The sequence below is a fragment of the Fringilla coelebs genome, assembly GCF_963513975.1.
Source record: "Fringilla coelebs genome assembly, chromosome: 2".
NCBI classification, from domain to species: domain Eukaryota; kingdom Metazoa; phylum Chordata; class Aves; order Passeriformes; family Fringillidae; genus Fringilla; species Fringilla coelebs.
Window position 1 is genome coordinate 38784511 of NC_140029.1, and position 16127 is coordinate 38800637.

General features: G+C 35.9%; 1 protein-coding gene across 2 annotated transcripts in view; it reads left to right on the plus strand.

The window, feature by feature from the left end:
* Window positions 1-16127, plus strand: part of NALCN (sodium leak channel, non-selective) — a gene marked incomplete at both ends in the record, with an annotated part of 210973 nt that overhangs the window by 19980 nt on the left and 174866 nt on the right. For both annotated transcript variants that reach the window (XM_084226459.1, XM_084226460.1), the window contains 2 exons: window positions 1082-1221; window positions 1920-2048. In XM_084226459.1, the coding sequence (XP_084082585.1) occupies window positions 1082-1221; window positions 1920-2048 (269 nt within the window). The remainder of the gene's footprint in view (window positions 1-1081; window positions 1222-1919; window positions 2049-16127) is intronic.

The window sequence follows — 16127 nt, forward strand, 5'->3', positions numbered from 1 at the left end:
AAACCAAAACATTTGGAAGCAGTTTGATAACTTTTTATAAAGCAGGGAACTTGGACTTTTTCAAAAAAATTGCAGTGTTAAGGTATAGGTGAAATTTTGTCCTGCAAATCAATCAGTTCTTAACTGTAGCAGGCTTTCTGGGTAAGAACAGGTTGAAAACTGTGACATTGAGCTTACAATAACATAGGGATTGTAAAAGTTCTGTAGTGATTGCTGTTAGGCACTTATAAAATTTTGGACAAATTTAAGATACATTGTCATTTTCTGCTTTTTACACAGGGGAGACTTTGGTACACCTTGTACACATGCAGAATGAAGGTTGATTGTTACAGAAAAGAACTATACATTACCCAGTTTATGCATTGCCAGGTTTCCTCTCCATTTTCTTAGTACTTTGAGCAAACATTGAATCAAGCAGTTACTCTCCAAGAGTGAGAGACAAGGATTAAAACAAGATATTTGCACCCAATCATTCAGCTAAATACTCTTTTTTGAGTGCATAACCTGTCAGTGTATTGAAGAAATGGTTCCCTGTCCTGTGCCTTGGCTGAAATTTATATCGTAAGTGGAGACTAGGAGATGATGTACAATTTTGTTATGCACTTGGAATTAAAAAGAGAATTTATAAACATGTTGCAACTCATAGGCAGTCTGTGTACATGTACTTTTATATCACAGTAAAAACCTTAGTGCTGTGCAATGTTAACAGATACTGATTTTCATATTGGAAATATATTAATACTTCCAACAATGTTGGGGGAAACGTGTGGGGTAGGACTGGCACAAAAACAGGCAGCTGGCGCAAGCTTGCGCAGTCTTCTTGAATCATTTGAGACTCAAACATTATGAACGTGGGCAGAGTATATTTTGTGATTTTCATTAGGGTAATTTAGAAGTGAATTAAAGTATTTAAAAATACTTTTCTTTTTAAAAAGTCTGGTAGAAATAAACTGTAAAGTAAGCCAAGATTGAAAATGAAAATAAAAACCATGTATAGTATTAATAATTTTCAAAGCTCTGGAAGTGAACACAGATGCAGGACAGGGTCTTCAGGACAAACTACTGATTCTTTTCTTTGTAGGTGTTTGAAATAGCTGAAATAGTTGATCAAATGTCACCTTGGGGCATGTTACGGATTCCACGACCACTCATTATGATTCGAGCATTCCGAATATATTTTCGTTTTGAGCTGCCAAGAACTAGGATAACAAATATCTTGAAGTAAGTAAGGCTGTTGTCTGAAAAATAGCTGTGCTTATTTAAGTTTTGACTTAGAAGACTGGCTGTGTAGTCAATCAATGACCCTTCATGCTTAATGGGCATTTTTCTCCTGAGTTTTAGTACTGGCCATAAAATTCTTGCTATTTTCTATATTTAAGGAATCGTCGTTTTATAGAAAACAATCAGAACTTTCAATGTTTAAATAAATTTTAAAGTCTTTTGGTAATAAATGTAGCCAGCAATTTTCCACCAGTGGCAGTAAATTCTGTTCCATTAATATGGCCATTTAATAATCAAAGGGAATACCCTTAGTAGAGACATGTCATGATAATATGAAAGTGGTTTTGGTCTTTATTTGGTATCAAATTTATTCCATTACTGTGTCTTTTCTGTATGAGTCATTAAATACTATTTTAGAAAAGCCAGATTTTATGCATTTAATTTTTGGTTTTTTTTCCACCCTTTGCAGTTTTCAGCTCGTTTAATTACCCTGACTTAGGGGCTTATAAAGAAATCACAGCCCCCTTTTCTACTTGTGCACAGAGTGAGAGAACAGTTTTAAGGAGAAATGTTCTGCAGCATGAAATACTGCTCGCTTTGCATTGCATGAACATATTTTCTAGTCTATAGATTCTATTCTTTTCAGAGGAAGCTTCGCATTGCCTGTGCTTTCAGTGACCTTTTTGTCTTTTTGCCAGGCGTTCTGGAGAGCAAATATGGAGTGTTTCAATTTTCCTTCTCTTCTTTCTTCTCCTGTATGGGATCCTGGGTGTGCAGATGTTTGGAACTTTTACATACCATTGTGTGACTGACGACACGCAGCCAGGGTGAGTTCACCTGTGCAGGCATGACGTGGGCCTGTTCTTTCATTGCTTATGTTTTATTTTAGTTGGCATCAGTAGATATAAAATGGACTTAATAGATGAAAAGCAGTCCAGCAAAATGCACTAAGGCAAATTGAGGAAACAAAAGTAGTAAGAATTATGAAAAATACAAATTTTAACTGTGACAGAGAGGTTAAAATTTGTAGCATTTGGCTACAGTCTGACTTAGGGGGCTGAGTGACTGTATGTTGGGTGGGGCAGGGAGGTGACAGAGCAGGAAAGCAGAGGGGGCTTTTAAGAAAAGCATTGCCACTTGTGGCCGACCTGGGTCACTGATGATTCATCAGCTTTTGCACTCTTCTATCTTTCCCTAGAATGTCTTTTTATGGGGCCAGACCTAAAGACACCCTAGAATCATAGAATCACAGAATAGTTTGGGCTGGAAGGGACCTTTCACAGTCATCTAGTCCAACCTCCCTGCGATTAGCAGGGACTTCCTCAATTAGATCAGTTTGCTCAGAGCTCCTGTCCAACCTGACCTTGCATGTTTCCAGGGGTGGGGCATCCACCACCTCTCTGGGCAACCTCTTCCAGTATCTCTGGCCCTTTCTGAATTATTCTCTGCGACCTGATGCTCAGATTCAACGACCCTTTTTTTCCCCAGCCTTTGCAAAATACTGATGTTAAATATTTTACGCTGGTGATTGAGCGTACATCATGTTCTTGATTCAACATGTACTTAACCACAAGATTACCTCGAAGTACAATGTAGTCTCTCAAGTCACTGGCATGGCTCATAAAATCACAGATAATATGCTTACCATTCCTGTTGAATTAAGGGTTTGACTGTGTCCCTGAGTACCATTACATCATGAGACTCTATTGCATCTGTTTCTTTGTTTGGTCCCTGTTCCTTTGGATACTGTTCCTTTGGATAGAGAGATGTTGGCTCTAGAGTTATGGCCTTTATTTTAGTAAAAATTGGATCGTTTTATTCCTGTTTTGAATTTTTCAGAACATAAAATTAATAGAGTAAGCATTGTAAGAAAGCAAAACACCACTTAATCTGCTAGTGAGCTGAATAAAATTTCTGATGATTGCAAAACTCTGTGTCAAAGCTTTTTCTAAAATAGAACCTAAAAACTATCAAATATAAAATTAGAAGTGGCAGATACAAAAAGGGTTATAAAATCATTTGAGAACACGCCAGAGCAAATACTAAAATATGATATTTTGTTAAATTAAAAAGAAAATTACTTTGGGACACTTTCCTAATTATATAATCAACAATATAGTAAAATGTGGAGCTGATCTTCATATACTTCATGCACATATGTTCTTTCATTCTAACTGTTCCTCTCTTTTTTAAGAGAAAACCTTTATAGCACAGATATTTTGAGAGTTTCCTGTAGACATGGGGAAAAATTCTTTGTAAAAAATTTGCTTGTGGTAATGAGAAGCTCTGCAATTCTGTGAGTTACAGAATGTTATTTAAAAAAACGAGTAGAATACAAAATGCAGGAAAGATTGGGCATCATGTAATTGCTTCTGTCACTGAATATGACTTTGCCTTGAAATCAGCGGAAAAAGATGAAATGTGACATAGTAATGTTTGCCATATGGAAATTTAATTTTGTAACTTTGGGGCTGCCCATAAAATTCTGCTAATTTTTTCATTAGTGTTTTTTTTTTAAATGGTATACAGAAACCCTTCAATTTTAGGTTTTTGAAAGGCTGGATTACAGAAAAACCTTAAAAGGGACAAATATCCAGTGTATAAAATAAAATTTAAAACCTGCCTAAATAGGGTTAAAGTTGGAAAAGTCAAGTATGCAGAACAGAGGGAATTTCAGACTTGAGGTTGAATATGTAGCCTTAACAGCTTTTTCTTTCAGTGTTAGCAATTATATGATTTTACCTGTATAAGTATTAGAAATCTAATTTAAGTTACTTTTATGGTACCTGGCATAGGCACCTTCAGTAAGCAGTTAATCACTTTTGCCATCTCCAGACCAGACTTACAATTTTAAATGGGCTCCCATGATTGTGCATCCTGACTACAGTCACATTGGACACCACTTTTTTCCCTGAAAGTGTTCCTCCAATTATTCTGATGAATGGTGCTCCTCCAAAGAGCAACATACTTTGTTATTGACATGTGGATGTATACCTCAATTTTGGCATACTATTCATTCCTACTCTGAAAACACTGATTTCCTCTTCTTGTCTGTATTACTTGTCATTATATGTTGTGAAGGCTTACACCTATTTGTTCCTGTTTCAAATTTTGAGGAATGCAGTGCAGAAGCTCAGGTTGGAGTTAGGGTGTGCCTTCTTCATGTAGATCAGGACTGACCTTCCTGGAGTTAGCTCCAGAATTTATAATTTCCACCATGGGCTAGAAAAATAAATATAGAGAAAGAAATAACAGTTCTGGGACAGATATTGGTCCAAAATATAGTTAGAAAGAAGGGGACATGTCACTTCTGAATCCAGGAAAGCTTATTAGCTGGGATGTAATAGAGCACAAAAGTATGAAAATTGCCTTGCCAAATTTTACTTTTGTCTTTGAGGTTCAGTTTCTCGATTTTATAATGAGGGTTAAACATTCCTCTCAGAGGCTGTCTGTCTGTCTCTCTGTTTCAGGTGGCTCAGTTCCAAGCAATGAAGAGTGGCCAGAGTTGGCTGTACTTGTCCTTAAATAACTTCTGTTATTAATGAGTCACAGCTGTAAATTTTCATTATTTTCTCAAACCAGATCCTGGGCTCCCAAGTCAAGATTAGAAAAATGAAAAGCATCCAATTAACGACCACCTGTGAGAACTTTAATTTTAGGTGATTTGCCTCTTATTAGGAAGAACTCCATGGCAAGCAGGAAGGGTAAAATCTTATTTTTGTGGTCAAGACTTGATCTATTTCTTACATTTTAGAAATCACTCTTAAGTCTACTGCCTTATGAATTATTATTATAAGGGAGTCAAATTTCTTTTGAAAATGGTTTCTTAAAATCTTCCTACTCTTTTTTATTTGAAAGGACATGGTGTCTTCACCAGACACTTATTGCCTCTATGACTGCAGAAAGTTCTTTTATCTTTCCATCCTTCTCAATGCCCACCCTGCCTGACCTCCTGTCTCTCCAGCTCCTGAGTCTTTTTCTGATGTTAGCCATCACAAACAAAAATACTGGTGAGCTAACCACAATTGGATTTTCATTTTGACTGAGAAATCAGCAGAATCTGACTTGCTTACAAAGGCTGAAAAGTTTATTGTTGCTTGATAAGTCCTTTTTTTTCCTGTATTCTTACAATTTTCTTCCCTATAAGGAACATTGTCTTCTTCTTATACAATTTTATTACTCTATTTCCTCATGATCATGACTTATCTTTTTTCAACTATGCTGTAAAATTTTTTTCTTGATGATATCTCCAACCAATATATCTTTTCCTGTCAAGAATTGGTGTTTTATGTGGATTTCCATAGTATGGATCTTCTTTAGTTTTTTTTTTTAAATGGTGTGTTTGAAATTTAAAATCCAATTGTCTTGATAAATATATATATTATAAACAGTTTGACAGGGTTGTTTTTTTGTTGGTTTTGGGCTTTTTTAGTTGTTTTTTTTTTGTTATATCTGAGATTAATTTCAGAGATATTCAATATAAGGTGAAAATAGTTGTGTTCCCAGATCTACTGTAATTTACTCTTGGTTACCTCCAGTATACAAAAGGTACTTTAACACAGTACAGGAGAAAGAATTTTTTTCTAAATCATTTCTATAACTACTTACTGCTTTCTTTATTTTTACTTCCAAGATACATTTGTCTGCACAAGGATAATTCTAAAGCACATGATCAGTTTATATGTATTCCACAACAGTAAATTTTCCTTTTTTAAATCTCAGTCTGCATGGGAGCTAAGGGAAAGGAAGCCTCATCAACAGAGAAAAAGTTAATATGGCTAACTGCCATAAATTGTAGGACTCACCTATTTATTTTCCCAAAGTCATTCTTTAAGGTGCCTTTTTTTAACACTTTTGATAAGGTATAGGCTGAATATTTCCGTAGGCCTGTCTACCTGTCACATGGAGGTCAATTTAAAATGCTTCTTTGCAAAGTTTCTTGTTTAAAGCAGGAGATGCCCAGGAAAACAGATAAGAAAAGTAATTACTGAGTAATGGAAAGATCTAAGAGGCTTCTGGTCAGCTTTCCATCTGTCTATGGATAAGCCATGAAAATGTCAGAAAACAGCTTCAAAGACTCTGAAGCTGAAAGTTCACCACAATATCTAATAGAGGAAATAAAGACAATTAAAAAGAACAAAAGGAATTTGAGATTCTGTCTTACATCAGCAGTGGGAAAGTAAGTGTGAGTAATTAGGTTTCTGAGAAAGGGAAGAAATCAAAGCCCAAGCTCAAAAAAATCAATGTAATAGGACTTCTTTAACAGAGCACATTAATTTATTGATTTTAGTGTATAACCAGATCTGCTTTAATATTGTCTTTGGGACTTATTCACAATCTCTCTTTCTGGTAGCATGTCTCTAGTATAAATTCCTCAGGGACAAGAGAAATTGAAAAAAATTTACTTTTCCAGGGCTGACGTTGTTTCAACCCCAACCAAAACCAGTCAAAATAGGAAGTAACTCAGTTTAAATGGACTCATGTCAGAAGAATGGATGAGAGTGCTGATGTGGTGAGCAGTTTTGGTGCCCAGGAGAAAGAGCCTTCAGGAGTTGGGCTCTTGTCACTTTCAGGGGGCATGTGATTTCTGAGCAGAAATCCTGTTTTTTATTAGAATTGTTATACGGATAGTTACCCAAAGTAATTACACTGTTGATTAATTTAACACATATTTTACACTGTTTTTGTTTTTCCAGCTCAGTTTTAAACAAAAAGGTAACTTTTTAGTGATGGTCTAGGATAGAATGATGAGAACCCAATTACTTCAGCTCCTGGTGGCTAAGTAATGACATGTATTTGTCTGTATAAGGATTTGGAGCAATTTAAATTTACACAATTCTGTGTCACAGTGCAGACATCTAAGTTGACTGAATTTTTTCTCAGCCTGTTAATTTTTATGAGATTTTTTTTAAAAGAATAAGTATTTTTGCGTAAACTGGAGTGGATTTTATGCATTATTGGGAAATTGGCTCACTATAAATACAAGAATTTGAATAACATAATCTCCTCCTTCCTGTACAGAAAGTTTTATATTGAGCCACAAAAATTTTACCTAATAGTCGCTGTAGAGAAATAACACCTGGTGAGTACTGAGCTTTCCACAGAAACCTGCAGGAAACCAGGATTCCAGAAGTCAGAATATCCTCCACAAAATTGAGAGAAAGACCAGACATCACCAGAAAAATGGAATCCCAAGAATGATCATCACTGAATCTGCCTGATGGGTGATTGGGTAGTGTTTGATTTCTTAAACATAAAGGAAATTAGGAAAGTTCTGTTCTTTATATTGCAAGAGGAATCCAGGCAACTAATAGAGAAGGCTGCAGATGTCCTAACATTCACAGGTTAAATAACAGTTATCACTGAGCAGTACATCTAATTCAGCCTTGAAATGCTGTGCATCACTTCTAGATGTGCGAGCATTTATAAGGAATGCTGAGAAAGAATTTTAAGAGAGATCTGTTTCTGTGTTGTTTCAGATCTCTTTTCATGAGTGATCTATTTAATACACTGTTTTGAAAACCAGGGGAATGTTTTCAGTTTTTTATTGTTGCTTGGAAGATGAATGTGATGCCTAAATTCTATTCCTCTCCCTTGGATTAATGCAATTCAATAAGGCCTGGGAAATGCTGGAATATTCATCCATCCCAAGATATTTGTGAGCACACTGAAGCCATCATCTCAGCTATTTTATTAGTTCTGAGAACTTGTGGAGAGTGGGTGGGAAGCAGGAAAACAGCAGAAGTCTATAAAAGGAGGAAGGAGACAGGACAAGAAAAGCCAGGGAATTATATCTGGGATACTGTAGGCTTAACTTCTTGCCCTGAAAGAATTCTGTGGTAAATAAAAAAAACTTTTGTAAGCAGTTGGAAGAAAACAAGGAATTGAGTAGGAGCTAATATGGATTTCTAAAGGATGAACCATGTCAAACAAATATAATTGCCTATGGCAGCATAACAGTAATGAGAGTTGAGTGTCATATTTCTTTAGTTTAGAAAGGCTTTGTAGCAGTCTCACAGGACATTTTTGTAAGCTGGCAGGAGAAACATGGTTGAGGTGAAAATAATCATAGAATAGGTCCAAAACTGCTTAAAAAATATGCTCGGTGAGATGCTATTAATATCTGAACAGAAAGAATGGGGATCCTCCTAAGTCTGCCATGTGCTTTTTGGAGTTTCATTAATATCCTGTATGGCGGCACACTTGCAACACTGAGGATGATGTGAGGTTGGGAAGAACTACGCATGTTTCGGAAGGCAAGATTAGAATGAAAATGGTCTTGAAAAATTGAAGAATGGCTCTGAAAAGTTGGATGAAAGGCAGCAGGGACAATATACTGCACTTAGGAAAAACCAGCTGTACAAATACAGCATAGTGAGTCATGTGGAAAAGGTAGTTCTACATAAAGTGATTTGGAAGCATTATGAAAAAACAGAGATCAACAGTACTGTGCTCGTGTAAAAATGTAAAATTGTAGTATCTTACAACATATAGGCATCATCTGGAGAGAGTCTAAAGGAGACAAATATATATAAAGAGAGAGCAGTGTTGATAAAGAGTGTTCAGCAGTTTTTTATAAAAGAGTAGTGAACATATCACAGGTTTTGTGTGGATAAGCACTTTTGCACAGACTAAGGGAATCTGGTCGCTCTTTCTGTAATACACTAGAATACGAAGTACATGTACGAAATTTCAGGACGAAAATTTCATGTAAGACAGGACATTGGGAAAAAAGTTTGCAGTGGTAGGTATAAAGTTTCAGCTATTTCTTAGACAGGCTCCCAGTTTCACTCCTAAAGATCTTTAAAATAGCCTGTGGGAGCTTCTCTTGGGAAAAGTAGAAATAGACTGGGGCAAAGAACTATATTTAATGTCCTGCTGATTGTATCCAACCTTATTTTTCTGTGATTTTATGTGGTCTCTCTTGGCATAACAAAGGGTCAGGTATTGTTATCCTGGGCATCTGAAGAACAATTTGCCTTTGCTACATCCCTTTTAAAGGGAGACACATTGGAAGTGACGAGGATTGGATGCAGAGCTATTGCACATTAGGACAGAAGTGAGAGACTGGCTTCCTGCAGTTTTTATATTTTCTCTCCCTTTGTGTACCAACTAAGATGAGAGCCTATTCATGAATGTTCCAACTCCATTTTTTATCCTTCCCCACATGGAATGCCCAAACCTCCCACCAAAACATGCTTTTTACTATCAGAGGTGCTATTACTAATTTTTTTGTTCCAGTTACATAAAATACGTTTGTACTCAATCTTTACATATGTCTCTTATTACTGCTTATGTTGTTGGGCCCTCACTCCCCTGCTCCTTCTCTCATGAAAGATAGAAGAGTTTTTAATAAATTTCAAGGGAAGCCCCCAAATCCAATGTCACTCCTTAGTGGAGAAGACCTGCCTTTATACTCAGTGAACTACACTGTTTGTACTTGGCACAAATGCATACCACATTCGCTCTTTTCCAGTGCCTAAAATACTTGCCACCCTTTTGTCCCTGTTGTAGCAGACTGTGCTGGGTTCACTGATGTGTGATTTGACCAGTTTTCTTCACAAATTTGTACATCACTGCCACCTTCTTCCTTTCAGCTCCTTGTCTTCATCTCCAGTTTGCCTCAAATAAAGGCTTAGCATCCTCATCCCTTCTTCTTCTTAGGGGTGCCTGCCAAGGCGGTAGGAACAAGAGTCATTACCTGGTACGGTTTAGCCTTTTGTGCTGTCTGCCTCTTTTCTTAATTGCCATGGCCATTGCCCAGTGGCAGTACTAATACTACAATCCAAACCAACTTATTGTACACCTTCTACCTGGCAGGCTAATGAGAAGGGCTTTTCAGCTGCTATTTGAGGACAAAGTTCTGGTTACAATCTGTCAATGCCTCATTCAATTTTTCTTTAGAGCTGGAGGTAGCCTGAAGGCTTGAAGGCTAGACCAATTTGAGATTTTGCATTTGGGTCTCTTGGAAACCCAGCAATACTTTAGATCCCTGAAAAAGTTATTTGATCTTACTGTAGGTCTGCAGCTATGTATTTTAATGATACTTCTGCCTGCAATGCCCTGACAGAGAAGCCCTTTCACCACATAAAACAGCAATCCAGTTTTGGCAGTAAGTCTTCCTGCCTACTGTGAGTACCAGTCATGCTATCAAATGGAGATACCAAGCTGTTTTCTCCCAGGTAAAGTGAGAGCTTTGGCAGATGGGCATTGTCAGATGGCCAGTCACCAAATGCTAGTTTCTTTTTTGAGTGAGCTGGATGATGTTGAAAATTTTTTCTTAGGTGCTCAGTGGTAGCAGCCCCTTTTTCTAGGCTAAGTCACATCACCTGCCATTTCAGATCTTTGTGACTTGTGTGTGTAAATGCATTTGATGAAGGCATCCTGTGTATGGTCTTCACACTTGTCAACATAACCTTTAGGAAGGAATTAGTTTTGCATGTAGTTCAGATTTGGATTCAAATTTGGATTCAGATTTGGATTTAGGGCAGCATTTTTTTATCATTCTGAAGATCACCGTGTCTGGTGCCTAAAGAAAAAAGTCTAGTGAGATAAAATTGGATGTTGCAGTGGTCCAAAGAAAGAGTCAGGAAAACCTTCCCCATTCATTGGTTGTAGCTAACTCTGCTTTGTGGATGCAGTGTCCAAAAGTGATTGTAAGCTTTGATGGAAGTAATTTCCAGATGAACGTCAATTTTGGGATTTTCAAATCCTACAGTGCAGATTATTGGCTTTGGTCCCTATAGTGGTTAAACAGCAACTTAGAAGATATTTTTCTGTATTTCATCCAGAGAACTCCAATATATAACCTTAGGATTTTTTGAAGTGGTCCTGAACATACTTGAAAATCAACTTGGATACAGTCTTCAGCTTAGATTGTTATACAAACTTCAGTTCATTTGAAAAACAAGAAAGGTGTTTTTTTACTCTTTCTTTTGAATTCTATAAATGCTGTTTTTTGTAGCCTCTCTCTCGCCAATTAATACTTCTAAAAACACACAATGCCACAGTTTTGGATTATGATAGTACTGTATGTATGAGATCAATTTGTAAATAAGTCTAATTTAATGTACCTCAGTGACATTCAGATTCACGCAAGCTAGCTGGACTTGATTTTAACTCTTCCTGTTTATGTCCTGTACATTATGCACTCAGAGTGACAGCCTCCTTCATTCTGTAAATGCCATTAATTCATGTTTTGATTCTTCTGAAACAAGTTTTGCATTAGCATACATGGCATGCAATTGCCATTTGAATTCAGCTTTGTCAGGACTGACTGTTGCAGTCACAAAAATGGGGTGTTACAGAGTTGTTATGTCATTTGGAATTTGATGAAATCTCAAAATAGTACTGTTTGTGCATGTTACTTTATAAACAAATGCATACTGGAACTTCTGACATTTTCTTTTTTGAGCCTTTTTTCTAGTGCTTATATGTACATTTCAGCACTTTCCATAGGATGTATTTCTTATTTTACTCATTTTTCTCTGGTGAACTTCAATGACTTAGTTAGTTTGAAGGGTAATGGCTAAGCTGAATTTAATTTTCTGTAATGCCAGTAACAAGTGATCAAACCAATAGCTTGTCAAATTTGTTGAGTACCTGCAACCATCCTGTTTTCATTTGTGCATTCTCATTTGGTTCATTTCAAGACACTATTGCCTTTCTGTAACATAGGTGCCATGAGGACAGAATCATCTGACTTTGATGTTAGCACCTGTGCTAGGAATCTAAATACCCTGAATTTCCTCTCTAGCTGTCAGAGAGAGAAGGGTGCCTCAGGAGTGTGGATGAACCCACTGGCCTTGAACCTCTGGAGATGTATTTCTCTCTCTCTGTCTTCATTGCCTAAAATGAGGTAGGGTAAGTCAGGACATCAGAGCTGCAGTCTTTACTTGTGCAGCTCCTTCTAGGGGCTCAGCAAAGAGGTGTTGGATCTTTGAACTTTTGCACCCTGAAGTGTGAGATAAGGTTGGTGATTTAATCTGAATCTGTTCAAAATTCCTGTGCAGTGAGTAGCAATAGAAGGAACATCAAAGGTACATTTTTAGATTCTAACTTAGGTCACATGTGAAATGAAAAAAATACTACAATCATAATCAAACCCAACTTTACTCAGTATTGCTGCCTCACATAATAGGCATTCTGATGTAATGGTGCCTTATTACTGAATATGGGCAAGAGAAGAAAGTGCATAAGACCATTACTTTTCTTAATTTGTTGAATAAACATGTAAATATTTTTCATCTTCTAAACTTGGCAAAAAAAAAGTAAGACTATCCAAGTTTTATCCACAGACTCCAATTTAGACACTACAAGATTGTGAAAACTAGGAAAAAAAACCCCAATACTGAAGCCTGAAAGTGAACAGATAAATAGTGAATAAAAGATCTAATTGCAAGATACTAAAAAAATCATTAACACTGGGAAAAATTACTGAAAGAAAATATATTAGCAGTAGTAAGATATCACATATCTATATCTTGAATTTAAACTTAAAAGTAATTATTGGATCATCTAGTCTGGCTTCAATTTGTTTCCCTTCTATGACATCTTATAGCTTGTGTCTGACTCCAGTGCATCTCCTAGGTGTATATCTATTCTTGACTGGTTTGCAGGAGACCAGTCATAGGCAGGGGAACTTTTTGTTTGTTACAAAAACTATTTCACTGTTAAAAAGTGTTCCTAATTCATCATTTTAATTTGTCTGGCTTCCACTGTTAGTTTTCTATTCTTATTCTTGTTATAATTTTTATGCCATATTACACAGAACCTTAATTCCTAGTATTTTCTCTGTGTGAATCCTCTTAGAACAATTGAAGCACCTTTTAATATGTTTTTCAATAAACTAACATAATTTAGCTTTTTAGATCTTTTACTGCAAACCATCTTCTTCAGTGTTATCATTTTCATTTTTTCTATGCTTTCCTCAGTTTTTAAAATATAAAACCACGATCAAAAATCTGTGTGTAATACTAATCATAATTTGTAGGAGTTTCTTGCACAGAGGAACATTAATTCATTATTGCTTTTGTGTGTACAGTCTGAGGAAGCAGTTTTTTCTTGCCATGATGTTATTGGGATTAATATGAGAGGATGCCTTGTTATATCCCCTCCTCTCAAGTTTTGTGTGGCACCAATATTCTATAACACAGTATTTCCATCCTCTTATCCCTTTTAATCCACAGGCCATAGGCCGTAAGATTTGCTTTCAGTGATCCTGCCATTATAACCTTGCATTTGACTGTATTAAAGCACATTTTAGGTTGTTTGATCAGGCTAACCAAGTAATTTTGATAACTTGTCATAATGCCTTGTTCTTATTGTTATTTATGTTTCTATCCTTATTCTTATTTTTATATGTTTCTCCCTCATTGATTCTGGTAGATAATTTTGATCATTTTACTGGGAAGTGTTTTTTGACATGTCAGTTTATCAGTTTTCAGCCCATTTAGCTGGTACTTTATTGATATTATATAGTGCCAATTTTGTAATCAGTCATATGTTACTGAATGAATTGCTTTACAAAGTCCAAGATAGGCAATTTTATTTGAAAAATCTGTAATCTTACAAAAATCATGTTGCTATGATGAGAATTATTTTCTCTAAATCCATTCTGGCTGCCATTTATTACATTAATGTTCTTTACTCCTTTCCAAATAGACTTTTTATCAGCTTGCTCTTTCTTTTGTCTTGCTTGATGTTAGGCTAAGCACTTGGGCTGCTTGTTCTTTAAAAATTAATGGCACATTAGCATTCTTCCGGAATTTCCCTGCTATTTCAGGATTGATCAAAAATTAATGGAAGAGATGCCCTCGGTTATTTGGGCTTGTTGATTTGAATATAATTATCCTTAGCAGATGCTGTCTGGTATTCTCTTCAGTTACTAATTCTTGATTAGTAGAATCTGTGTTTGCCAAGCTAAAATGTAAAATATGGAATGTTGCCAAAGCTTAAGCTTTGTGTTTATGCTGTTTGTAAAGCCATGAGTCCTTAAGCATGCCCTATCTTATCTTTCAATATGATAAAAGTAATGAATAGATATAAGAGAAAATCTGTTACCAGAAAGAGTTGAAAGCTTTATAGTTATAATTACAGATATAATTATGAGAAACATTAAATATGGATGAAAACTTTGCACTTTGAGTTTAAAAGATAACACAGATTTTGTTGTTGGATCAGAAACAGGAAACTGGCTCTCAAAGTATGGTACGTGAAACTTTATATTTAAATTTGACCAAAAGTAAAATATTTAAAAATGACCCTTGGGAAAACTCAGGAACACTAAGATTATAAAACATCAGAGGAAGAATTGTGCCTAAACAAATCTGCAGCCCTTAAACCAGAGAGGTACTCTCTGACATTTCTTTCACTTTCACCAGTGATTTTGAATGACAGTTCTAGGTTCTCTAGAACCTGTAATGGCTCCAGCAGCAGCACCATTCTAAGTTGTCATCTCTTTCTGCACAAATTAGAAAGTGTATCAGTAGAACTCGATTGCAGTATGCTGCCATTTCACTGAAGTTAACAATCACATATGTGTCTCACTACAGTGATAAGACTGAATGCAAAGTTGAAAAAATTATGCCCAATCATAATGGCTTACTACTGCAAATTTTAGAAATATCAATATCAGTGATTTATTTTTTAATATTGTCCTTGTTAGGCTGAGGTCATAATGGGGTAATAATTATGAAAATAGTAAGCAGAAGACTTTGAGATAGAAACAAAGCTGTGAAAATTCTTATAGCACAATATTATTATTCTAACAATTGTGCAGGAACAACTGTTACTATTGTTAGGCCTGTAAAAAGAGCATTAGTGTAAGGAAGTAGTCTATGAGCCATCTCTTAACAGCAGTTGTATGTGCAGAATTTCCCACTCAGAGAAGGAAAAGAAGAAGGAGAAAAGTACTTGATTGGATGAGCACACAAAGAATTAAGGCATGGCTTATATAAGAGATACATATAAAAGGAAAAATCAAAGGAAATTTGCCTAGGTGCTTAGATTGTTTTCATGGTCACTATGCAACAAATAAACTTTAACCTTTCTCAATTTAACTTTTTGCAAGGAATCAGGTAAAAAGCAAGCAATTTTCCATCTAGGCTTCCTGTCTTTCAAGTTCCCAGAGTTTCTGAAAACAAATGTAACTTGGAATACTAAATAAAAATTCAAATATTTTTTACTGCCTAATGGTATCATCAGGTGTATAGCAGTTGCCATGAATTATCTGAGCCTTTAAGAGGATAAGTTATAATTAGAAAAGTAATTTAAAACTTCCCTTCTCCACAATGTTTCTGTATAATATTGTCATAAGAATCTTAACCACATATTTTCTCATTTTTATTGGTATAAAATTACAGCAATTAATTATAGTTATGCCATGAGTATTTTTCTTTTTTTCTCCATAAATGCTCTTCCTTAAGGAAAGTTTTTGGTTGGAGAACAAGATTATATGCTCTATACCTGGCTGAAGGTGCCGGAGGAAAACAAAGGCTGAGGACTTGGCTGATCATAGGAAGTGTCTTTTTTTTTTAATTTGAATGGTTTTTAAGTTGATGCACTTACCCATGGGCAGGCATTTGGTGTTACTGATGTATCCAAGATGCTCAAGTAGGACACAGGGCTCTCAGAGACCTGCAACCTCCTAGATCAGCATCTAAATACCGACAGCTACCATGAGGCATCCCCAAGGCAGCAGTAATCTGTGTGAGGAAAATAGAATTGAGTCACAAGTTTTGGCTATTTACATTGACTCAGTTGTGGGGGGGAGCTTTAAATCTAGAGTGTGAAGTGTTGGTGACTAAACAACTTATTCTGCATTTGGTGTGAGAATCTGCTCTTTTGTATGATTTAATGAATTAGAAATATATTTGTAAAAAAGAAGTTTTTATTTGCTACCCTAG